Below are 26,249 nucleotides of genomic sequence, written 5' to 3' on the forward strand. Positions count from 1 at the left end.
TCTCTCTCTCTCTGTCTATCTATCGCTCTCTCTCTGTCTCTCTCTCTGTCTCTCTATCTGACTGCAGGATGACAAGGAGTTCAGAGATAAGCTCTCCTCCATCTACATCTCCCTCAACTTCAGTCTGGATCCTCAGGCAGCGTTTGACTCCCACGGCCTCAGACCCATCCTTAACTACAAGACCACCGAGCTCATCGAGCAGAAGGTACTTCAATACACCCCCTGTCTAACTATGACCGCCCCAGCCCTTAGCACCCCCACCGCACTGCTGACCCCCAGCACCACTGACCCCCAGCACAACAACCCCACAGCACCACTGACCCCCAGCCATCACCCCCGCAGCACTCCTGACCTCCAGCACACCCTCCCGCCCTTCTGTCTGACCCCCAGCGCAGCACTCCAACCTTGGAGGACTCCTCTGAGTCAACAGCCCCTGTATCTCTGGTGGTGGAGCACTGCACATGTTTTAATGAACTAGACTTAGTGAAGACGTGGCTGGAAATCCATTCACTCACTCAGAGGTAATGGTAATGTTTTCACCTTGACCAGACCTCCCCCTTCCTTCCCTCTCCCCCACACACACCCTTAGAACGACTCAGGCTGCTCTCCTTGTTGATTTCCAAACCGCTCTGCTGGGAAGGGGTCCAGAGGGTCTGGAAAGCAGTTTTCAACAGAAGACATTTGAGGCATGTGCACACTATGGTGGAGAGAGAGTTAGAGTTTGACTGCCCCTCCAGGAATAGCAGCTTTCAGCCCAGCTAGGCGGTGTAACGGTTGATACAGTAAGTCATGTTCCGACTGAGGGGTGCACAGTCAGACACACAGGGTTAATAGATATAGATAATAGATTCTGGGTAGGGCCAATGCGGTGCTTCGCTCGCAGCACACAGGCCATGTGCCATCTGGTGTAGATTTGTCTGAATTTTTCCAGTTTTCTCCTGGCAGGCAAAGAGAGGGAGAAAGACGTGAGCAGGGCTCAACGTGTGGGCTGCCTGCCTTCAGCTGTGGCATGCTGGACCATATGGCACAAATGTGGACACTGACTCAAGTAACAAATTTGATGACTTGAGTCTCAACCTAATAGAAAATAAAATAACTTAAGACTGATGACTTGAAATGATCTGTCCGGGTTTTGAACGTTTTGTGGCACAGAGTCTCTGTGGATTACTTTCCACGCAGCCAGACACAGTAACCGCAGCCTCCCTCTCTCCCTCTGAGCAGGGCAGGACTGAGCCCTGTCATTGGTGTCTCCTTGTTGTATCAAAGCTGCCGGGGCCTCATCAGATCTGCTGTGTTGTACTTACACTACTTCTAAATACTCAACTCTAACAATTCTGTTGTAGTACTGAAACTGAACTTCAGAGTGGGGCTTGAATAACCCATGTGTGTCTATTATGTATGGGGGGGGGGTTAGTAGTGTAAAGCTGCTGACATATTTCATTAATCATGGATACCCATTGTGAATGTAACACCGTGTAGGAGGTGATTACTGACTACCGTCTGGATTTAATCACATGCACCATGCTTTATTATGGATTTCACTATATGGCATCGTATGTACTGGGCTGGCAGTTGTGGTTCACCCCGGTTCTCACACCCTCTGGTTGCCGAGTGAGAGCTCACTGATGCCTCTGTGCAGTTTCAGAGTTTCTCTGTAATGTGCTCCACATGTTGCCGTGAAGCCGGGGCACTGTCAGTTGATATTTCTTAGCTTCAGCGAGGATAGGAACCTGTAACTTTTTCTCTGACTGTGGGCCATGCAGCACTCACTGAGGGAGGGGGCAGAATGAGCTGGAGGTTACTATGGTTACCCTGCTTTCCCTTAATTCGAAGTCCTGGCTGTATAATGACAGGGAGGCGCTGAGCTCTTTCTAATCTCCCTCAACTTATATTTATTATATCATTTTCAACTAAGGCATCATGATCATCACACTGTGATGGAATCACACAGAGAGACCATTACCTACGCTAAGCCTGCTACACACACACACACACACACACACACACACACACACACACACACACACACACACACACACACACGTTCAGTGGTTATTGCACCCTTTCCTGCTTAGTTCATGTCTTTCTGGTCATTCCACCGTAGCGTCTAGGCCTCAAGATCACCCTGGCCTAAAGGCGTCGGCATGATTCCCAGCTGAAACAGTTCGGAAGAGTTTGTGCACATATTATGTCGTATTACGTTTTGTGACATTTTGGACCCTCAGTGAGTGTTTTTTCGGCTGTCGAGAACACAAACATTTTTCTAGAGGCAAGCTGAAGTTTGGAGCCGAATCAGACACGCACTGCAAACAAGGAGGAGGATAGACTACTGGACGTGTTGTGGTGAATAGTGTACAGTGGTTTTATTGTCAAAGATGCACTAATACCGCTTGGGAATGTCTAGAAGCAGGATTGTCCATGTAGAAGGTACAGAAATGAGTTGAGGTGGTGCAGAGTTCTTCTGACCTGTCTCTGCACCGCTGTGTCACAGACTAAAGCACAGACTGTGTTGGTGGTTTGAGATCCCCACCAGGTACAGCCTGTGACTGGCTGTCCAGGTCATATGACTCTAGCCAGGGGAGAGTGTTCTGGAAGGGCCCAACGTAGTAGCCAGGACCAGAGTTGTGAAACTGGGGGGTGGTAGTCACTGCTGAGCTGGAGGGTTTCCCTCCAAATATTGTGCCTCTGTGTCCCAGGCCAGAGAGAGGGTTTAAAAGACGGGTTTTGATCACACAGTCAGACGTGATCTTGAGCTTCTCCTGTCTTCTTATTGAGCCATTTCCCTCAAAAGGGAAGTGAAGTCAGACATGGGGTTGAATTAGTGTTATTTGTGTCATCACACAGTCATACAGTCTATAACCTTCCCCGGGAGAGAGGACTGTTAACAGGATTATAACAGGTGTCTGGTCTTTAGTGATGACTCTCTACTCGTGGGCGGTTGAGGGTTGGACTGGAATATATTCCTCCATTTTGTAATATATTCCTCCATGTCCCGTCCCGCTACAGTCACTCTATTGTATGTTTACCATCAAAGCAAAGTGTGTCTAATTCTCTGTGTGAATTCTAATTGAAAGAAGTGTAGGTTTAATTTTAAAGGGGCCTGTGTGATCATGTATAAGCTCTGTCACTGTTTCATGTGTTCGTCTCATCTTCTTCCCTCCTTTAGGCCCAGATTCTGCTGGACTGTGGAGAAGACAACATCTGTGTTCCCGACTTAAAACTGGCGGTGCACGGGTGAGTTAGTCCCTTCATTTCCTTCTCTATAAGTCCTAGACCATACACGGCCCAGGACATCCACTGGATCAGGAGAATATAGCTATGTATGGTCAACTGTGAGCCAGGTTGTAGTAAGTGAACTCTTCACCCCACTATGCAGATGAGTCGGCCTTGTTGTTGTTTTGATCTGATGGGTAAGTAAAGCTGTGTCGTGCTCCACCCGTTTGTTTAGTTTAGCCAGTCTGTTAATAGCCCTACAATGCTCCACTAGCAGAGGATACTACTTTGCTTTGAAAACAGGAAGGGGGGCTGGTCTACAGGGACAGGGATTGGCTGTCAAGCTGGTGGGGGGGGAAAAGACAGGTGCGATGGAACAGATTTGTTGGAACGTATGGGGACTGGGAAGGGAGTTGTAGGTGTGCCAACCAGTACCAGCCTCCCTCTCGAATCGTTTGAAGTAGCATTCAGAGCATCGACACACTTTGATCTGTGGGCATTTCCCCCCCCCCTCTCTCTTGCTCTCTTTCTGACCTATCATTTTTGTAACGGTTGTCTTCCTCTTCTGATGAGGAATAGGAAGGATCGGACCATTATGCAGAGTGGTAAGTGTTCGTAATTTTAATCAATAGCACTGAACACAAAAAATACAAAGTAACAAAAGAACATCCGAAACAGTTCCGTCTGGTAAACTACATACAAAGACAGAAAACAACTACCCACCAATCATAGTGGGAAACCAGGCTGCCTAAGTATGGTTCTCAATCAGAGACAACGATTGACAGCTGCCTCTGATTGGGAACCATACCAGGCCAAAAGCAGAAATACAAAACATAGAACAAAAACATAGAATGCCCACCCCAACTCACGCCCTGACCAAACTTAAACAAAGACCTCGGTCCCAGCTTTGATGCACCTGTACTGACCTTGCCTTCTGGATGATAGCAGGGTGAACAGGCAATGGCTCGGGTGGTTGATGTCCTGTGACATCAGGTGATGTAGGTGTCCTGGAGGGCAGGCAGTGTGCCTCCGGTGATGTGTTGGGCAGATGACACCACCCACTGGAGAGCCCTGTGTTGGGCAGATGACACCACCCACTGGAGAGCCCTGTGTTGGGCAGACGACACCACCCACTGGACTGGAGAGCCCTGCCCTGGTTGGGCAGACGACACCACCCACTGGAGAGCCCTGTGTTGGGCAGACGGAGAGCACCACCCACTGGAGAGCCCTGTGTTGGGCAGACGACACCACCCACTGGAGAGCACCACCCACTGTGCGGTTGCTGGCAGACGACACCACCCACTGGAGAGCCACCCCACCCACAGACCCTGTGTTGGGCAGACGACACCACACCCACCCACTGAGAGCCCTGTGTTGGGCAGACGACACCACCCACTGGAGAGCCCTGTGTTGGGCAGACGACACCACCCACTGGAGAGCCCTGTGTTGGGCAGACACACCACCCACTGGAGAGCCACCCCCACTGGAGAGCCCTGTGTTGGGCAGACGACACCACCCACTGGAGAGCCCTGTGTTGGGCAGACGACACTACCCACTGGAGAGCCCTGTGTTGGGCAGATGACACCACCCACTGGAGAGCCCTGTGTTGGGCAGACGACACCACCCACTGGAGAGCCCTGTGTTGGGCAGACGACACCACCCACTGAGAGCCCTGTGTTGGGCAGACGACACCACCCACTGGAGAGCCCTTTGTTGGGCAGACGACACCACCCACTGGAGAGCCCTGTGGTTGGGCAGACGACACCACCCACTGGAGAGCCCTTTGTTGGGCAGACGACACCACCCACTGGAGAGCCCTGTGTTGGGCAGATGACACCACCCACTAGAGAGCCCTGTGTTGGGCAGATGACACCACCCACTAGAGAGCCCTGTGTTGGGCAGACGACACCACCCACTAGAGAGCCCTGTGTTGGGCAGATGACACCACCCACTAGAGAGCCCTGTGTTGGGCAGATGACACCACCCACTGGTGAGCCGTGCGGTTGCGGCAGTGCAGTTGTCGTACCAGGCGGTGATACAGCCCGACAGGATGCTCTCAATTGTGCATCTATAAAAGTTTGTGAGGGTTTTAGGGGCCAAGACAAATTTCTTCAGCCTCCTGAGGTTGAAGAGGTGCTGTTGCGCCTTCTTCACCACACTGTCTGTGTGGGGGGACCATTTCAGATCGTCAGTGATGTGTACGCAGAGGAACTTGAAGTTTTTCACCTTCTCCACTGCGGTCCCGTCAATGTGGATATGGACCTGCTCCCTCTGCTGTTTCCTGAAGTCCATGATCAGCTCCTTCATTTTGTTGACGTTGATGGAGAGGTTATTTTCCTAGCACCAGTCCGCCAGGGCCCTCACCTCCTCCCTGTAGGCTGTCTTATCATTGTTGGTAATCAGACCTACTGCTGTTGTGTCGTCTGCAAACTTGATGATTGAGTTGGAGACATGCATGGCCACGCAGTCATGGGTGAACAGGGAGTACAGGAGGGGGCTGAGCACACACCCTTGTGGGGCCCCTGTGCTGAGGATCAGTGAAGTGGAGGTGTTGTTTCCTACCAGGGGGCAGCCTGTCAGGAAGTTGCATAGGGCGGGGTTCAGACCCAGAGCCCTGAGTTTGATGATGAGCTTGGAGGCCACTATGGTGTTGAAGGCTGAGCTATAGTCAATGAACAGCATTCTTAAGTAGATATTCCCCTTGTCCAGATGGGATAGGGCAGTGTGCAGTCCAATGGTGATTGCATCGTCTGTGGTTCTATTGGGGCGGTAAGTAAATTGAAGTGGGTCTAGAGTGTCATATAAGGTAGAGGTGATATGATCCTTAACTAGCCTCTCATTGCACTTCATGATGACAGAAGTGAGTGCTACAGGGCGATAGTGAGTTCAGTTGAGGAAAATCATAATGCATTAACTGTCTTTGGCAGTTAGATGATAGTGCTGCATTCATTTCAATACTTTGTATAATAGTAGCTTGGGGCAAAGGGTCAATTATGAAATTCCCAGCAATGTATCCGAGACATATCCTTCATTCCTGTAGTTGATATTTCTACTGTTTTCCTGCCAAGGCACATAACCTGTTCCACAAATGCCCCAGGGGAAAGGTTTTTGTTTTTTTCTTTCAATGTTAGCCCTTTGTTTTCTTTAAAGGGAAAATCCACTCAAACTATTTCGGAATTTTTTTCATTAGTCCACTTGATACAGTCCCAAACTGTTTTGTATGTTAGCAGTCAAGTTTTCAAGATATTGGACTTTCAAGAAGTGTCCCTGGCAGTTGGAGTCTGACTAGACTGGCTGGCTGTTTTAGTCTGACTTGGCTGGCTGTAGGAGGCTGGCTGTAGGAGGCTGGCTGGCTGTAGGAGGCTGGCTGGCTGGCTGTAGGAGGCTGGCTGGCTGTAGGAGGCTGGTTGGCTGGCAGTAGGAGGCTGACTAGGCTGGCTGTAGGAGGCTGACTAGGCTGGCTGTAGGAGGCTGACTAGGCTGGCTGAAGGAGGCTGACTAGGCTGGCTGTAGGAGGCTGACTAGGCTGGCTGTAGGAGGCTGACTAGGCTGGCTGTAGGAGGCTGACTAGGCTGGCTGTAGGAGGCTGAGGCTGGCTGTAGGCTGGCTGGCTAGGAGGCTGACTAGGCTGGCTGTAGGAGGCTGACTAGGCTGGCTGTAGGAGGCTGGTTGGCTGGCTGTAGGAGGCTGACTAGGCTGGCTGTAGGAGGCTGGCTGGCTGGCTGTAGGAGGCTGGCTGGCTGTAGGAGGCTGACTAGGCTGGCTGTAGGAGGCTGACTAGGCTGGCTGTAGGAGGCTGGTTGGCTGGCAGTAGGAGGCTGACTAGGCTGGCTGTAGGAGGCTGACTAGGCTGGCTGTAGGAGGCTGACTAGGCTGTCTGGCTGTAGGAGGCTGACTAGGCTGTCTGGCTGTAGGAGGCTGACTAGGCTGTCTGGCTGTAGGGGCTGACTAGGCTGTCTGGCTGTAGGAGGCTGACTAGGCTGTCTGGCTGTAGGAGGCTGACTAGGCTGTCTGGCTGTAGGAGGCTGACTAGGCTGTCTGGCTGTAGGAGGCTGACTAGGCTGTCTGGCTGTAGGAGGCTGACTAGGCTGTCTGGCTGTAGGAGGCTGACTAGGCTGTCTGGCTGTAGGAGGCTGACTAGGCTGTCTGACTGTAGGAGGCTGAGGCTGTCTGACTGTAGGAGGCTGACTAGGCTGTCTGGCTGTAGGAGGCTGACTAGGCTGTCTGCTGTAGGAGGCTGACTAGGCTGTCTGGCTGTAGGAGAGGCTGACTAGGCTGTCTGGCTGTAGGAGGCTGACTAGGCTGTCTGGCTGTAGGAGGCTGACTAGGCTGTCTGGCTGTAGGAGGCTGACTAGGCTGTCTGACTGTAGGGCTGAGGCTGACTGACTAGGCTGTCTGACTGTAGGAGGCTGACTAGGCTGTCTGACTGTAGGAGGCTGACTAGGCTGTCTGGCTGTAGGAGGCTGACTAGGCTGGCTGTAGGAGGCTGACTAGGCTGTCTGGCTGTAGGAGGCTGACTAGGCTGTCTGGCTGTAGGAGGCTGACTAGGCTGTCTGGCTGTAGGAGGCTGACTAGGCTGTCTGGCTGTAGGAGGCTGACTAGGCTGTCTGACTGTAGGAGGCTGACTAGGCTGTCTGACTGTAGGAGGCTGACTAGCTGTCTGGCTGTAGGAGGCTGACTAGGCTGGCTGGCTGGGAGGCTGACTAGGCTGTCTGACTGGCTGTCTGACTGTAGGAGGCTGACTAGGCTGTCTGACTGTGTAGGAGGCTGACTAGGCTGTCTGGCTGTAGGAGGCTGACTAGGCTGCTGACTGTAGGAGGCTGACTCTGTCTGACTGTAGGAGGCTGACTAGGCTGGCTGTCTGACTGTAGGAGGCTGACTAGGCTGTCTGACTGTAGGAGGCTGACTAGGCTGTCTGGCTGTAGGAGGCTGACTAGGCTGTCTGACTGTAGGAGGCTGACTAGGCTGTCTGACTGTAGGAGGCTGACTAGGCTGTCTGACTCTAGGAGGCTGACTAGGCTGTCTGACTCTAGGAAGCTGACTAGGCTGTCTGACTCTAGAAGCTGACTAGGCTGTCTGACTCTAGGACTGACTAGGACTGTAGGAGCTGACTAGGCTGTCTGACTGTAGGAAGCTGACTAGGCTGTCTGACTGTAGGAAGCTGACTAGGCTGTCTGACTCTAGGAAGCTGACTAGGCTGTCTGACTCTAGGAAGCTGACTAGGCTGTCTGACTCTAGGAAGCTGACTAGGCTGTCTGACTCTAGGAAGCTGACTAGGCTGTCTGACTCTAGGAAGCTGACTAGGCTGTCTGACTCTAGGAAGCTGACTAGGCTGTCTGACTCTAGGAAGCTGACTAGGCTGACTCTGGCTGGCTGTCTGACTAGGACTAGGCTGTCTGACTGTAGGAGGCTGACTAGGCTGTCTGACTGTAGGAAGGCTGACTAGGCTGTCTGACTCTAGGAAGCTGACTAGGCTGTCTGACTCTAGGAAGCTGACTAGGCTGTCTGACTAGGAAGCTGACTAGGCTGTCTGACTCTAGGAAGCTGACTAGGCTGTCTGACTCTAGGAAGCTGACTAGGCTGTCTGACTCTAGGAAGCTGACTAGGCTGTCTGACTCTAGGAAGCTGACTAGGCTGTCTGACTGTAAGAGGCTGACTAGGCTGTCTGACTGTAGGAGGCTGACTAGGCTGTCTGACTGTAGGAGGCTGACTAGGCTGTCTGACTGTAGGAGGCTGACTAGGCTGTCTGACTCTAGGAAGCTGACTAGGCTGTCTGACTGTAGGAGGCTGACTAGGCTGTCTGACTGTAGGAGGCTGACTAGGCTGTCTGACTGTAGGAGGCTGACTAGGCTGTCTGTCTGGCTGTAGGAGGCTGACTAGGCTGTCTGACTGTAGGAGGCTGACTAGGCTGTCTGACTGTAGGAGGCTGACTAGGCTGTCTGACTGTAGGAGGCTGACTAGGCTGTCTGACTGTAGGAGGCTGACTAGGCTGTGACTAGGAGGCTGACTAGGCTGTCTGACTGTAGGAGGCTGACTAGGCTGTCTGACTGTAAGAGGCTGACTAGGCTGTCTGGCTGTAGGAGGCTGACTAGGCTGTCTGTCTGGCTGTAGGAGGCTGACTAGGCTGTCTGTCTGACTGTAAGAGGCTGACTAGGCTGTCTGACTGTAGGAGGCTGACTAGGCTGTCTGACTGTAGGAGGCTGACTGTAGGCTGACTAGGCTGTCTGACTGTAGGAGGCTGACTAGGCTGTCTGACTGTAGGAGGCTGACTAGGCTGTCTGACTGTAGGAGGCTGACTAGGCTGTCTGACTGTAGGAGGCTGACTAGGCTGTCTGACTGTAGGAGGCTGACTAGGCTGTCTGACTGTAGGAGGCTGACTAGGCTGTCTGTCTGGCTGTAGGAGGCTGACTAGGCTGTCTGTCTGACTGTAGGAGGCTGACTAGGCTGGCTGTCTGACTGTAGAGGCTGACTAGGCTGTCTGTCTGACTGTAAGAGGCTGACTAGGCTGTCTGGCTGTCTGACTGTAGGAGGCTGACTAGGCTGTCTGACTGTAGGAGGCTGACTAGGCTGTCTGACTGTAGGAGGCTGACTAGGCTGTCTGACTCTGACTGTCTGACTGTAGGAGGCTGACTAGGCTGTCTGACTGTAGGAGGCTGACTAGGCTGTCTGACTGACTAGGAGGCTGACTAGGCTGTCTGACTGTAGGAGGCTGACTAGGCTGTCTGACTGTAGGAGGCTGACTAGGCTGTCTGACTCTAGGAAGCTGACTAGGCTGTCTGACTCTAGGAGGCTGACTAGGCTGTCTGACTCTAGGAAGCTGACTAGGCTGTCTGACTCTAGGAGGCTGACTAGGCTGTCTGACTCTAGGAAGCTGACTAGGCTGTCTGTCTGACTCTAGGAAGCTGACTAGGCTGTCTGACTCTAGGAAGCTGACTAGGCTGTCTGACTCTAGGAAGCTGACTAGGCTGTCTGACTCTAGGAAGCTGACTAGGCTGTCTGACTGGCTGACTAGGCTGACTAGGCTGACTCTAGGAAGCTGACTAGGCTGTCTGACTGTAAGAGGCTGACTAGGCTGTCTGACTGTAGGAGGCTGACTAGGCTGTCTGACTGTAGGAGGCTGACTAGGCTGTCTGACTGTAGGAGGCTGACTAGGCTGTCTGACTGTAGGAGGCTGACTAGGCTGTCTGACTGACTAGGAAGCTGACTAGGCTGTCTGACTGTAGGAGGCTGACTAGGCTGTCTGACTGTAGGAGGCTGACTAGGCTGTCTGACTGTAGGAGGCTGACTAGGCTGTCTGACTGTAGGAGGCTGACTAGGCTGTCTGACTGTAAGAGGCTGACTAGGCTGTCTGACTGTAGGAGGCTGACTAGGCTGTCTGACTGTAGGAGGCTGACTAGGCTGTCTGACTGTAAGAGGCTGACTAGGCTGTCTGACTGTAGGAGGCTGACTAGGCTGTCTGGCTGTAGGAGGCTGACTAGGCTGTCTGTCTGGCTGTAGGAGGCTGACTAGGCTGTCTGTGTAGGAGGCTGACTGTACTGTAGAGGCTGACTAGGCTGTCTGACTGTAGGAGGCTGGCTGACTAGGCTAGGCTGTCTGACTGTAGGAGGCTGACTAGGCTGTCTGACTGTAGGAGGCTGACTAGGCTGTCTGACTGTAGGAGGCTGACTAGGCTGTCTGACTGTAGGAGGCTGACTAGGCTGTCTGACTGTAGGAGGCTGACTAGGCTGTCTGACTGTAGGAGGCTGACTAGGCTGTCTGACTGTAGGAGGCTGACTGACTGTAAGAGGCTGACTAGGCTGTCTGACTGTAGGAGGCTGACTAGGCTGTCTGGCTGTAGGAGGCTGACTAGGCTGTCTGTCTGACTGTAGGAGGCTGACTAGGCTGGCTGTCTGACTGTAAGAGGCTGACTAGGCTGTCTGTCTGAATGTAGGAGGCTGACTAGGCTGTCTGACTGTAGGAGGCTGACTAGGCTGTCTGACTGTAGGAGGCTGACTAGGCTGTCTGACTGTAGGAGGCTGACTAGGCTGTCTGACTGTAGGAGGCTGACTAGGCTGTCTGACTGTAAGAGGCTGACTAGGCTGTCTGGCTGTAGGAGGCTGACTAGGCTGTCTGACTCTAGGAGGCTGACTAGGCTGTCTGACTCTAGGAAGCTGACTGTCTGACTCTAGGAAGCTGGCTGTCTCTGACTCTAGGAAGCTGACTAGGCTGTCTGACTCTAGGAAGCTGACTAGGCTGTCTGACTCTAGGAGGCTGACTAGGCTGTCTGACTCTAGGAAGCTGACTAGGCTGTCTGACTCTAGGACTAGGCTGACTAGGAGCTGACTGACTGAGGAGGCTGACTAGGCTCTGACTGTAGGAGGCTGACTAGGCTGTCTGACTGTAGGAGGCTGACTAGGCTGTCTGACTGTGGAGGCTGACTAGGCTGTCTGACTGTAGGAGGCTGACTAGGCTGTGTCTGACTGTAGGAGGCTGACTAGGCTGTCTGGCTGTAGACTGGCTGTCTGAGGAGGCTGACTGTCTGACTGTAGGAGGCTGACTAGGCTGTCTGACTGACTAGGCTGTCTGACTGGACTGAGGAGGCTGACTAGGCTGTCTGGCTGTAGGAGGCTGACTAGGCTGTCTGTCTGACTGTAGGAGGCTGACTAGGCTGGCTGTCTGACTGTAAGAGGCTGACTAGGCTGTCTGACTGTAGGAGGCTGACTAGGCTGTCTGACTGTAGGAGGCTGACTAGGCTGTCTGACTGTAGGAGGCTGACTAGGCTGACTGTAGGAGGCTGACTAGGCTGTCTGACTGTAGGAGGCTGACTAGGCTGTCTGGCTCTAGGAGGCTGACTAGGCTGTCTGACTGTAGGAGGCTGACTAGGCTGTCTGACTGTAGGAGGCTGACTAGGCTGTCTGACTGACTAGGAAGCTGACTAGGCTGTCTGACTCTAGGAAGCTGACTGGCTGTCTGACTGTAGGAGGCTGACTAGGCTGTCTGACTCTAGGAGGCTGACTAGGCTGTCTGACTCTAGGAAGCTGACTAGGCTGTCTGACTGTAGGAGGCTGACTAGGCTGTCTGACTGTAGGACTAGCTGACTAGGCTGGCTGTCTGACTCTAGGAAGCTGACTAGGCTGTCTGACTCTACTGAGCTGACTAGGCTGTCTGACTATAGGAGGCTGACTAGGCTGTCTGACTGTAAGAGGCTGACTAGGCTGTCTGACTGTAGGAGGCTGACTAGGCTGTCTGGCTGTAGGAGGCTGACTAGGCTGGCTGTCTGACTGTAAGAGGCTGACTAGGCTGTCTGACTGTAGGAGGCTGACTAGGCTGACTAGGCTGTCTGTCTGACTGTAGGAGGCTGACTAGGCTGTCTGACTGTAGGAGGCTGACTAGGCTGTCTGACTGTAGGAGGCTGACTAGGCTGTCTGGCTGTAGGAGGCTGACTAGGCTGGCTGGCTGTAGGAGGCTGACTAGGCTGGCTGGCTGTAGGAGGCTGACTAGGCTGTCTGACTGTAGGAGGCTGACTAGGCTGTCTGACTGTAGGAGGCTGACTAGGCTGGCTGGCTGGCTGTAGGAGGCTGACTAGGCTGGCTGGCTGTAGGCTGAGGCTGACTGAGGCTGGCTGGCTGTAGGAGGCTGACTAGGCTGGCTGACTGTAGGAGGCTGACTAGGCTGTCTGACTGTAGGAGGCTGACTAGGCTGGCTGGCTGTAGGAGGCTGACTAGGCCGTCTGACTGTAGGAGGCTGACTAGGCTGTCTGACTGTAGGAGGCTGACTAGGCTGTCTGACTGTAGGAGGCTGACTAGGCTGGCTGTCTGACTGTAAGAGGCTGACTAGGCTGTCTGACTCTAGGAAGCTGACTAGGCTGTCTGTCTGACTGTAGGAGGCTGACTAGGCTGGCTGTCTGACTGTAGGAGAGGCTGACTAGGCTGTCTGACTGTAGGAGGCTGACTAGGCTGTCTGACTGTAGGAGGCTGACTAGGCTGTCTGACTGTAGGAGGCTGACTAGGCTGTCTGACTGTAGGAGGCTGACTAGGCTGTCTGACTGTAGGAGGCTGACTAGGCTGTCTGTCTGACTGTAGGAGGCTGACTAGGCTGTCTGACTGTAGGAGGCTGACTAGGCTGTCTGACTGTAGGAGGCTGACTAGGCTGTCTGACTGGAGGCTGACTAGGTCTGACTGTAGGAGGCTGACTAGGCTGTCTGACTGTAGGAGGCTGACTAGGCTGGCTGTCTGACTGTAAGAGGCTGACTAGGCTGTCTGACTGTAGGAGGCTGACTAGGCTGTCTGGCTGTAGGAGGCTGACTAGGCTGTCTGTCTGTCTGTAGGAGGCTGACTAGGCTGGCTGTCTGACTGTAAGAGGCTGACTAGGCTGTCTGACTGTAGGAGGCTGACTAGGCTGTCTGACTGTAGGAGGCTGACTAGGCTGACTAGGCTGTCTGACTGTAGGAGGCTGACTAGGCTGTCTGACTCTAGGAAGCTGACTAGGCTGTCTGACTCTAGGAAGCTGACTAGGCTGTCTGACTCTAGGAAGCTGACTAGGCTGTCTGACTCTAGGAAGCTGACTAGGCTGTCTGACTGTAGGAAGCTGACTAGGCTGTCTGACTCTAGGAAGCTGACTAGGCTGTCTGACTCTAGGAAGCTGACTAGGCTGTCTGACTCTACGAAGCTGACTAGGCCGTCTGACTATAGGAGGCTGACTAGGCTGTCTGACTGTAAGAGGCTGACTAGGCTGTCTGACTGTAGGAGGCTGACTAGGTGTCTGGCTGTAGGAGGCTGACTAGGCTGGCTGTCTGACTGTAAGAGGCTGACTAGGCTGTCTGACTCTAGGAAGCTGACTAGGCTGTCTGACTCTAGGAGGCTGACTAGGCTGTCTGACTGTAAGAGGCTGACTAGGCTGTCTGACTGTAGGAGGCTGACTAGGCTGTCTGGCTGTAGGAGGCTGACTAGGCTGGCTGTCTGACTGTAAGAGGCTGACTAGGCTGTCTGACTGTAGGAGGCTGACTAGGCTGTCTGACTGTACGAGGCTGACTAGGCTGTCTGACTGTAGGAGGCTGACTAGGCTGTCTGGCTGTAGGAGGCTGACTAGGCTGTCTGACTGTAGGAGGCTGACTAGGCTGTCTGACTGTAGGAGGCTGACTAGGCTGTCTGGCTGACTAGGCTGTCTGACTGTAGGAGGCTGACTAGGCTGTCTGACTGTGAGGCTGACTAGGCTGCTGACTAGGCTGACTAGGCTGTCTGACTGTAAGAGGCTGACTAGGCTGTCTGACTGTAGGGCTGGCTGACTAGGCTGTCTGACTGTAGGAGGCTGACTAGGCTGTCTGTAGGAGGCTGACTGACTGTAGGAGGCTGACTAGGCTGTCTGGCTGTAGGAGGCTGACTAGGCTGTCTGTCTGACTGTAGGAGGCTGACTAGGCTGGCTGTCTGACTGTAAGAGGCTGACTAGGCTGTCTGACTGTAGGAGGCTGACTAGGCTGTCTGACTGTAGGAGGCTGACTAGGCTGTCTGACTGTAGGAGGCTGACTAGGCTGTCTGACTGTAGGAGGCTGACTAGGCTGTCTGACTGTAGGAGGCTGACTAGGCTGTCTGACTGTAGGAGGCTGACTAGGCTGTCTGTCTGACTGTCTGACTGTAGAGGCTGACTAGGCTGTCTGACTGTAGGAGTCTGACTGGCTGTCTGACTGTAGGAGGCTGACTAGGCTGTCTGACTGTAGGAGGCTGACTAGGCTGTCTGACTGTAAGAGGCTGACTAGGCTGTCTGACTGTAGGAGGCTGACTAGGCTGTCTGACTAGGCTGAGGGAGGCTGACTAGGCTGTCTGACTGTAGGAGGCTGACTAGGCTGTCTGACTGTAGGAGGCTGACTAGGCTGGCTGACTGTAAGAGGCTGACTAGGCTGTCTGACTGTAGGAGGCTGACTAGGCTGTCTGGCTGTAGGAGGCTGACTAGGCTGTCTGTCTGACTGTAGGAGGCTGACTAGGCTGGCTGTCTGACTGTAAGAGGCTGACTAGGCTGTCTGACTGTAGGAGGCTGACTAGGCTGTCTGACTGTAGGAGGCTGACTAGGCTGTCTGACTGTAGGAGGCTGACTAGGCTGTCTGACTGTAGGAGGCTGACTAGGCTGTCTGACTGTAGGAAGCTGACTAGGCTGTCTGACTGGAAGCTGAAGGCTGTCTGACTGTAGGAGGCTGACTAGGCTGTCTGACTCTAGGAAGCTGACTAGGCTGTCTGACTCTAGGAAGCTGACTAGGCTGTCTGACTCTAGGAAGCTGACTAGGCTGTCTGACTCTAGGAAGCTGACTAGGCTGTCTGTCTGACTCTGACTAGGCTGTCTGACTCTAGGAAGCTGACTAGGCTGTCTGACTCTAGGAAGCTGACTAGGCTGTCTGACTCTAGGAAGCTGACTAGGCTGTCTGACTCTACGAAGCTGACTAGGCCGTCTGACTATAGGAGGCTGACTAGGCTGTCTGACTGTAAGAGGCTGACTAGGCTGTCTGACTGTAGGAGGCTGACTAGGCTGTCTGGCTGTAGGAGGCTGACTAGGCTGGCTGTCTGACTGTAAGAGGCTGACTAGGCTGTCTGACTGTAAGAGGCTGACTAGGCTGTCTGACTGTAAGAGGCTGACTAGGCTGTCTGACTGTAGGGGGCTGACTAGGCTGTCTGACTGTAGGAGGCTGACTAGGCTGTCTGGCTGTAGGAGGCTGACTAGGCTGTCTGGCTGTAGGAGGCTGACTAGGCTGGCTGGCTGTAGGATGCTGACTAGGCTGGCTGGCTGTAGGAGGCTGACTAGGCTGGCTGACTGTAGGAGGCTGACTAGGCTGGCTGGCTGTAGGAGGCTGACTAGGCTGTCTGACTGTAGGAGGCTGACTAGGCTGGCTGACTGTAGGAGGCTGACTAGACTTGCTGTAGGAGGCTGACTAGGCTGGCTGGCTGACTGGCCAGCAGAAGATCAGTGTTTGAAATATGGTCCATGTTGCTTCCTCTCTGCCTGGTTTTATGAGTTCAGCTGTAATTAGAAGCGTCTGTGTGGCCCTTGTATGGTATTCCTCTCTCATTGTGTTCAGAGAGGGAGAGAGCTGGAAGGAGAGATCGAGGGGAAGGGGGAGATGTTTTAAAGTCCTAGTCTGTGCTCTATCGCATGTATGACTTTACTGCTACATTGGAAACGTTTTGTGTGAGGGGGATGCAGGGGGAGGGAAGTGGGTCAGGGGGAGGGGGAGGGAATTTCCTGAGATGAATCTATGTGCTTTGGGCTGTGTCCCGTTCTGAATCCCAGCTCTAAATCAGCCTGATATGTAGAGCAGAAAGCCTGAACAGGGAAGAGGAAGAGACAAAGCACAAAGTATCAGGCTGTAGCAACAAAACATGTTAGTGGCCAGACTGCTATTGCCAACTACTATCTGAACTGTACACAAAGCTTTAACAGTTCTCTCTCCCACCTCTCTGTGCTTATTTACCCTCAGAGACCCGACACCTCTTGACCTGACCTCTGACCCTATTAGTAATCCATTTCTGGTTTTGTTGGTCCATCAGGGACAGGAAGGAAGTGTACCTAGGTGACGACAACTTGCTGACCTTGACTTTCAACGCGCGGAACGAGGGTGAAGGTGGGGCCTATGAGGCTGAATTGTATGTGCTGTTACCTCCTGAAGCAGACTACAGCGGTATAGCTCGCAATAACGAGGTGAGAGCAAATACTAAACATTCAGCTCACCCCAGCATTTATATTAGATATGGAGGCTCCCAGTCTATTGGCTTATAAGACTTACAATGATAGATTTATTGGGAGGACTGTTATGGAAGTTATGAAAACTTTAAGTGGAACCAAATGTTCTTGAGTTATGAAACGTTTTATAATGTTGCTGACTGCTGCCATCTTTAACACGTCATCTTGCAAAATAGATTTTAGCTAATTGAGAGCAGCCTATTTACATAAGGATGAAATTATAAAATGAGTCTATAGATTGTAAATATCTTTCTTCTCTATTGTGTTCTAATTTCAAAATATTTTCTCTTCTTTCTCACCCAGAGCCTGACCCAGCTGACCTGTAGCTACGAGGCTGAGAACCAGACCCGCTACCTCAGCTGTGACCTGGGCAATCCCATGAAGTCTGGCACCAGCGTAAGTCAAGGATTTAGGTTCTGCTCGCCCTTTCTGAAAGTGTTGTTTATGAGTAGGGTCCGGAGTATTTTCTGGTTAGGTCACATGGGTGGAAAACAGGAGCAGTTCTGGCTCTTGAAGTGAAAACATTGTTGATGTTTCAGCCATCTTGGTCTCAATCAGAATGAGGTCACATGGACCTAAAAAGAAACTCCCGCTCTGGTCCTACTCAAGACCTTTCTGAAGCGCATTGATTATGAATAGGGCGACCAGGTTTTCCTGATTATGTCACATGGTCCTGGCCCTACTCATAAGCAATATCCTTCATTGGTTCTGATGAGTGGTGATGACCAGTGGAATAGTGCGCTAGCCCTCTGAGATTTGTTTAGGGGGGAAAACAGTCATCGGAGCTCTGCAGAGAATCACTTTTTTTCTCCAGTGTGAAGGAAGGGATTGTGTTGTGCTATCGAGGGGTTGGTAGAGAACTGGACAGGAAACACCTTGTCATGTTACATCAGTATTCAGAGAGGAAGTCCCTGTCCGGTTAGCAGGAAGCTGGTCTACTTCCCTGCTGAGCAGAGGTTCCCTCCTAATGACCTGCTGGTCGTGGGCAGGTTGTTGCTGTGGGTTTGTAGTGTCTGACTCCAGAGGAAGACTGTAAAGTGGACGTTGGTTTAGAGGTTTTTCTGATAAAATGGTTTTATTTCAAGTGTAAACTAAAGTTGAAAAACTTTAGTATGCAACAAATACATAGTGTATATATAGATCCTGCCATTGTAATACTCATTGTGTGCGCTGATTATACCTAGGCTAGTTTGTCCCTGGAGTGGATTAGTGATCATTCATAATTGCATATATACAGACAGATGATATGGATTAATATATTCACTGAGCCAGGGAGAAACCAGCATTTTTATGAGCAGTATTTTCATTACACACACACACACACACACACACACACACACACACACACACACACAGTTAAAAAGTAAAAGCTTGAACCTTGCTGGTCTCCTGATTGCAATTACTGTGCTGTATGTGTGTGTGGTTTGGATGGAAAATAAAAGTGGCATGACATTCCAATAGAGAGAAGGGCAGCAGAACAGAATTCTGTAACCAGGAACTCCCAGACCTGCAGGCCTATAGGTGTATTACAGCTGTATACCACCCAGACAGACAGGCAGACAGACAGATAGACAGAGAGTACTGATTGATTGACCTCTGAACAGAACAGAATTGGGAGGAGAGAAGAGGAGAGGCAAGGCCTGTTGGTGGGAACTCTGCCCCCTCAGGATTTGCTGTAGTCTGCTCACCGTCTCTGTACTGTATGTGTAAAAAATAGTAACCAAACAGTGCACAGGTTCCCTCACAAGGTTGGCTTTGTTCTATTGGTTGCAATATCCCTTAGCCATTAGTACCTCTGTCTCTCTTACATCATGTTGGGACTGTAGTCCTTGACCACGTTGCTTCTCATCTGCAGCTGTGGGCAGGCCTGCGTTTCACTGTGCCACGACTGAAGGACACACGCAAGACGGTTCAGTTTGAGCTGCAGATCCGCAGGTATGACTCACAGTTACCTCTCCTCTCTAAGCATATGTTTGAACTGGGACTATAACTGGACATGTGTTTGTGTCATTGACAAAATAATTGAAGGCTAAACTTTCCAAGGCGCTCTTACCAGACAGTTGCTGATAGGTGTGTGTATTCTGTACTTCACCACCCTCTCTCTCTCCCTCTTTCCACAGTAAAAATGAGAATAATTCCCACAGTGAGGTGGTGCCCTACAAGCTGGAGGTGGTTGTCCAGGCCGATGTTATTTTACAGGGGTGAGTTCAGAGGGAAGTCTGGCGGTTGGAAGAAACTCTGCCAGTGTTAGAAAACCTTTTGGAACTCCATAGAGGTGCTATTCTTTAACCCCCCAAACACACACATATACACAGTCACTCACTCTCTCGCTGCTATCTCTCTTTTTGAAGTGTCTCCCGGCCAGACAAGGTCTTCTTCCCTCCACCCAACTGGAAGGTCTCCAAGACCCCCCAGGAGGAGCAGGACATTGGGCCTGTAATCCAACACGTCTATGAAGTAAGGAGCCAGAGGGTTGAGGTTGGGGTCGGGCAGGTTAGGATTAGGATTATCGTGGGAAGATCCAATGGAACATTCAATGCATAGAAAAAGGGAAGTGCATCATGGACATTCTCTTTTTTCAATGTAAGCAGCCAGAGGCCCTCCAGGAGGCTAGCTGCTAGCCAGCTGGACAGGCAGAGTCGTTGGGATGTAGCACAGGGTTCTATACAGAAGACACTGACCTTTAGCAGGTCTGTAGTAGCAGGTAGTACTTCCCAGACAGTGGCCTTTGTGTAGAAGCACACCAGACAGACACTACTTCCTGGGGAAACAGAGAAGCAAACCAGACTGACACTACTTCCTGGAGAAGCTGAGAAGCACACCAGACGGACACTACTTCCTGGGGAAGCAGAGAAGCACACCAGATGGACACTACTTCAAATTAAATTGTATTAGTCACATTCACCTTACAATGAAATGCTTACTTACGAGCCCCTAACCAACAATGCAGTTTTAAAAAATACAGATAAGAATAAGAAATAAAAGTAACTAAATAAAAGTAATAAAAAAAAGTAACAATAAAAGTAATTAAAGAGCAGCAGTAAAACAACAATAGCGAGACTCTATACAGGGGGTACCTGTACAAGAGTCAATGTGCGGGGGCACCAGTTAGTTGAGGTAGTATGTATATCTAGGTAGGATTATTAAAGTGACTATGCATAGATGACAACAACAGAGAGTAGCAACTGTGTAAAAGAGGGGTGGGGGGGAGACTATGCAAATAGTCTGGGTAGCCAATTGATTAGGTGTTGAGGAGTCTTATGGATTGGGGGTAGAAGATGTTTAGAAGCCTCTTGGACCTAGACTTGGCGTTCAGGTACCGCTTGCCGTGCGGTAGCAGAGAGAATAGTCCGACTAGGGTGGCTGGAGTCTTTGACAATTTTTAGGGCCTTCCTCTGACACCGCCTAGTATAAAGGTACTGGATGGCAGGAAGCTTGGCCCCAGTGATGTATTGGGTCGTTCACACTACCCTCTGTAGTGCCTTGCTGTTGGAGGCCGAGCAGTTGCCATACGAGGTGGTGATGCAACCAGTCAGAGGTGGTGATGCAACCAGCTCTCGATGGTGCAGCTGTAGAACCTTTTGAGGATCTGAGGACCAATGCCAAGTCTTTTCAGTCTCCTGAGGGGGAATAGGTTTTGTCCTGGCCTCTTCACGACTGTCTTGGTGTGCTTGGACCATGTTAGTTTGTTGGTGATGTGGCCACCAAGGAACTTGAAGCTCTCAACCTGCTCCACTACAGCCTGTCGATGAGAATGAGGGTGTGCTGGGTCCTCTTTTTCCTGTAGTCCACAATCATCTCCTTTGTCTTGATCACGTTGAGGGAGAGGTTATTGCCCTGGCACCACATGGCCAGGTCTCTGACTTCCTCCCTATAGGCTGTCTCGTCGTTGACGGTGATCAAGCCTACCACTGTTGTGTCATTGGCAAACTTAATGATGGTGTTGGAGTTGTGCCTGGCCATGCAGTCATGAGTGAACAGGGAGTACCGGAGGGGACTGAGCACGCACCCCTGAGGGGCCCCTGTGTTGAGGAACAGCGTGGTGGATGTGTTGTTACCAACCGTACCACTTGGGGGCGGCCAGTCAGGAAGTCCAGGATCCAGTTGCAGAGGGAGGTGTTTAGTCCCAGGGTCCTTAGCTTATTGATGAGACTAGTGTGCACTATGGTGTTGAACGCTGAGCTGTAGTCAATGAATAGCATTCTCACATAGGTGTTCTTTTGTCAAGGTGGGAAAGGGTAGTGTGGAGTGCAATAGAGATTGCATCATCTGTGGATCTGTTGGGACGGTATGTAAATTGGAGTGGGTCTAGGATTTTGGGGATAATGGTGTTGTGAGCCATGACCAGCCTTTCAAAGCACTTCATGGCTACAGACGTGAGTGCTACGGGTCAGTAGTTGCCTTAGTGTTCTTGGGCACAGGTACTATGGTGGTCTGCTTACAACAGGTTTGTATTTACAGACTCGGACAGGGAGAGGTTGAAAATGTCAGTGAAGACACTTGCCAGTTGGTCAGCTCATGCTTGCAGTGCACATTCTGGTAACCCCTGCGGCCTTGTGAATGTTGTGAAAGAGAAAGAATAAGAAATAAAGACATTCCAGGACGCACAGGGGTTTGTTTTGAGCCTTACATCATTACAAGTCTAACTCAATTTGTAAGGACAACATAGACTTACGTTGTCAGACATCCCACCGGACAACCTTTCTCAGAACAGGAAGAAAAACAGTGCTCAAGTTTAGATGACATCACATCAACATTCCATTTCCTGGAGGTCTGGGTCAGCCTGAACAGATTCATTTTTTGAGAAGAAAGACTAGGTGGGGGATTATATTCTTGTAATATTCTACTTACTTTCTCTCTTCCTCCTCGTTCTCTCCCCTGTCCCTGTCAGTTGGTGAACAAAGGTCCCAGTGGGATCAGCCACACAGTGCTGCAGCTCAGCTGTCCTCTCAGTGTTCAGGGCCAGGGTCTCCTCTACCCCCTGGAGATGTCTACTGAGGGACCACTCAACTGCACCACCAACCACTCCATCAACTACCTGCAGCTCAAGGTGAGCAGTCAATTACTGGCATGTCTTTGGATGTATGACAAGGTAACACTTTTGTAAAGGTGGAGCAGGTCTCAAACAAATTTTCTCTCACGGTCAACATATTCACACACACACACACACACACACACACACACACACACACACACACACACACACACACACTCACACACACACACACACACACACACACACACACACACACACACACACACACACACACACACCCTCACATGAGGCTCATCTGTGAGTCTAGAACACTTCAGAGAGACAGGCACTGTGAAGATATCCCAAAGGTTATAATTCAGTGTGTGATTAACAGTCTCAGCTCTCCACACCCAACTCCCTCCCAGCCTAACCAGCCCCACCCAGGACACCAGCCTTACGGTCACTTTGATCTCTCTGGTCTTCCCTCAGCCCAGTACAGCTTGATGAACCACTTCTGTACCGATACTCACTCATCTTCTCCATTTAATGTTTGGCCAGCAGAAAGGGACCTCAGGGTTCACATGGGCGCATGACTGGTGTAGTCGCTTGTTTGTGTCTAGAACTTCTAAAACAGATGCTGAGATGGGCCCGACATGGTTGTCCATTTAGCGGTGATCTGTACAAAGCCATGTGGATAAGACCCCACATGCACTAGATTAATGATGAGGATAAGACCCCACATGCACTAGATTAATGATGAGGATAAGACCATACATGCACTAGATTAATGATGAGGATAAGACCCCACATGCACTAGATTAATGATGAGGATAAGACCCCACATGCACTAGATTAATGATGAGGATAAGACCCCACATGCACTAGATTAATGATGAGGATGAGACCCAACATGCACTAGATTAATGATGAGGATAAGGATGGGTCACTAACGATCATTCAGGCGAGAAAAAACATCACCCAGATAGGCCAGCCGTGTGTGAAACTCGTCATCATGCAAGAGGTCAGACAAGTGAAAACTTTAAGCTCGTCTCTCAATTTAAAAAAGTGTCAATACTTTGCCCCTTGATAACCAGCGCACTTCTTTCTGTATGTTGTAAAGCGTTACATGGTCACTGCCCATATCATTGCATAGTGCAGAAAATAGGGGCCTTGCTTTAACAAAGTTAACCTTTTTCACTGTAGGTTCCAAAATGTCTTTCAAGCTGTTAGGCATTCACTTGGCAGCAAGAGCCTCTCGTGGATGCTGCAGTGTCCCCAAGTGGCATCGGAAGAAACTGCTGGCACACTCGTGACCACTCCACTATGTCTCCCTGTCATGGCTTTTGCGCCATCAGTACAGATACCAATATGAGCAGAAGCTACGTTTGGCTACATACAGAGCGTTAGTGGAATTCCCATGAGAGAGTAGCGGTTAATGTGATTAGATGTTCATTATTTGACTAGGCTACCTGTATTTGACATTGTGTTGTTATTTCGCTGAACACTAGATGGTTTAATTTTATTTTTGGCAGTGAAACGAGGCTACCCAAAACTCACCCAAATCTTAAGCACTGTTGGAAAATATAAATGTGAAGATAAAAAAAAAATGCAAATCACATTTTTATTTGGCTTACCCCTGATAAGACCCCACATGCACTAGATTAATGATGAGGATGAGACCCTACATGCAGTAGATTAATGATGAGGATGAGACCCCACATGCACTAGATTAATGATGAGGATGAGACCCTACATGCGGTAGATTAATGATGAGGATGAGACCCTACATGCACTAGATTAATGATGAGGATGAGACCCCACATGCAGTAGATTAATGATGAGGATGAGACCCCACATGCAGTAGATTAATGATGAGGATAAGACCCAACATGCACTAGATTAATGATGAGGATAAGGATGGGTCACTAACGTCAGTCCTTATATTGACCTAATGAGTGGTGTACTCTTCTGTCATGGGTGAGGTCAGTGTCCGTAATGTATTGACCTAATGGATGGTGTACTCTTCTGTCATGGGTGAGGTCAGTGTCTGTAATGTATTGACCTAATGGGTGGTGTACTCTTCTGTCATGGGTGAGGTCAGTGTCTGTAATGTATTGACCTAATGGGTGGTGTACTCTTCTGTCATGGGTGAGGTCAGTGTCTGTAATGTATTGACCTAATGGGTGGTGTACTCTTCGGTCATGGGTGAGGTCAGTGTCTGTAATGTATTGACCTAATCGATGGTGTACTCTTCGGTCATGGGTGAGGTCAGTGTCTGTAATATATTGACCTAATGGATGGTGTACTCTTTGGTCATGGGTGAGGTCAGTGTCTGTAATGTATTGACCTAATGGATGGTGTACTCTTCGGTCATGGGTGAGGTCAGTGTCTGTAATGTATTGACCTAATGGATGGTGTACTCTTTGGTCATGGGTGAGGTCAGTGTCTGTAATGTATTGACCTAATGGATGGTGTACTCTTCTGTCATGGGTGAGGTCAGTGTCTGTAATGTATTGACCTAATGGGTGGTGTACTCTTCGGTCATGGGTGAGGTCAGTGTCTGTAATGTATTGACCTAATGGGTGGTGTACTCTTCTGTCATGGGTGAGGTCAGTGTCTGTAATGTATTGACCTAATGGGTGGTGTACTCTTCTCTCATGGGTGAGGTCAGTGTCTGTAATGTATTGACCTAATGGGTGGTGTACTCTTCTGCCATGGGTGAGGTCAGTGTCTGTAATGCATTGACCTAATGGGTGGTGTACTCTTCTCTCATGGGTGAGGTCAGTGTCCGTAATGTGTTGACTTAATGGGTCAGAATCTTCTTTCCCTCTGTGTCTCCTCAGCTCCAGCAGACTTCCACAGAGCAGCCGCCCCTACTTGTGCCTGGTCAGGATCACCACATCGAGAGGAGAGAAGTCCAGAGAGACCAGCTGGCAGAGCACACGAACCTGGTGAGGTCATACACAATGCCAGACTGATGGACTGGTGGACAGAGCGATGGAGAAAGCTAATGCTGAAATTAGTTATTAGGGCAATGACCCTAATTCAACAGGCTTTTAGAGTGATAAGCAGGGCTGGTTTTTAACCTCTGATTGTTAAGGACTGTTTACTGTTGTCAAATAGTTAAAATTAACAGCACAAGTGGATGGTAGAGACCAGGGGCATTTCTTTGGATATAGATCTGAGCTGGAGAGTTGAACCTTCTATGTTCCTCTGATTCACTTGGAGCCATGGCATGTTGTTAATCTGGGACGGTGGCTCTGGCCTGGTTCTGCTCTTAGATAAACCCCCTGGGATTGACTAATGAGGTATGATGTAATTAAGGGGGAGGGGTCAGAGGGCGTGGGGTTGGGTGGTGCTCCCCGCTTTGGGGATTAACATTAAAGTGCTGCAGGGAGACGGGGTGGAGCTTGGGCAGTAAGGGCATGAGAGTAGGGGGATCTGTGGAACTAGGGGAACCACCTGGGCATGATGATCTGGTTACATGCTGACCACACCGCTCGCGTCGCGTGTGCGAGCATTGCAAAATAAATGTACACATACATGTTAGTCAATCATTGCACCCACACTGCTTGCTCGCGCCAACAAGTGTCTGCGTTGCCTAGCGCTAAAATAGAAGTCAGTTCTATTTGTGGCGCTGAACGCGGTGCAAGTCTGACCTGTCCCCAAATTAATATATTTGGTTTTGATAGTTTTGTATTTCAACCTGTGTGTCGTGATCACGTTTGTGGTGGGGGGACAAAATCAATTTGCGCACGTTGGGACTCACGTGTCCGGTTTGGTCATGGTGTTAGTTGACAGACCGTGGTGTTGTTAGTGCAGGCACCCTGCTCTGGCGCACACTGGCCCAACTGATATAGCCTCACTGTTGTTATTTTACTACTGGTCTTTAATTATTTGTTATTTATTTATTTTTTACTCATCTATTTTTTTACTTAAAACTTATTTTTTGTTTAAACGGCATTGTTGGTTAAGGGCTTGTAAGTAAGCATTTTACTGTAAGGTCTACACCTGTTGTATTTAGCGCATGTGTCAAAAAAGATTTGATTTGATTTTGATTTGATCCAACCAGTTGCAGTACCAGCTATCTCTCCCTCTGTTTTCCCTCTCCCTCTGTCTGTCACTACCTGCAGCACTGAAAGAGGTCTTTGTCCCCCCATCTGTTGCTCTTTCCGACCCCTAGTTTATCAAGCCTGCCCGATGACATGTTTCTAGAAAGTCTTCCATTCTTTGTTTCACTCTTAGCGCTTTAGTTGTCATGCTAACTTGGAACGAAGGACAGACGTCTTTGTTGAAAAGGTCTTTGAATAGAAATACAAAGTGTGTTAGTTTTGTTCAGCCCCTTGATTGAATCTGGTTT

At 50.5% G+C, this 26,249-nt stretch overlaps 1 protein-coding gene across 1 annotated transcript in view; it reads left to right on the top strand.

Moving 5' to 3' along the window:
• Window positions 1-26,249, top strand: part of LOC112215221 (integrin alpha-5) — a 95,048-nt gene that overhangs the window by 54,324 nt on the left and 14,475 nt on the right. The window contains exons 20-28 of the mRNA XM_042299929.1: window positions 68-205; window positions 3,167-3,234; window positions 16,722-16,872; window positions 17,218-17,310; window positions 18,770-18,849; window positions 19,035-19,115; window positions 19,266-19,371; window positions 21,806-21,964; window positions 24,733-24,840. Of these exons, the coding sequence (XP_042155863.1) occupies window positions 68-205; window positions 3,167-3,234; window positions 16,722-16,872; window positions 17,218-17,310; window positions 18,770-18,849; window positions 19,035-19,115; window positions 19,266-19,371; window positions 21,806-21,964; window positions 24,733-24,840 (984 nt within the window). The remainder of the gene's footprint in view (window positions 1-67; window positions 206-3,166; window positions 3,235-16,721; window positions 16,873-17,217; window positions 17,311-18,769; window positions 18,850-19,034; window positions 19,116-19,265; window positions 19,372-21,805; window positions 21,965-24,732; window positions 24,841-26,249) is intronic.

This window comes from Oncorhynchus tshawytscha, linkage group LG16, assembly GCF_018296145.1.
Source record: "Oncorhynchus tshawytscha isolate Ot180627B linkage group LG16, Otsh_v2.0, whole genome shotgun sequence".
Lineage (NCBI taxonomy): Eukaryota > Metazoa > Chordata > Actinopteri > Salmoniformes > Salmonidae > Oncorhynchus > Oncorhynchus tshawytscha.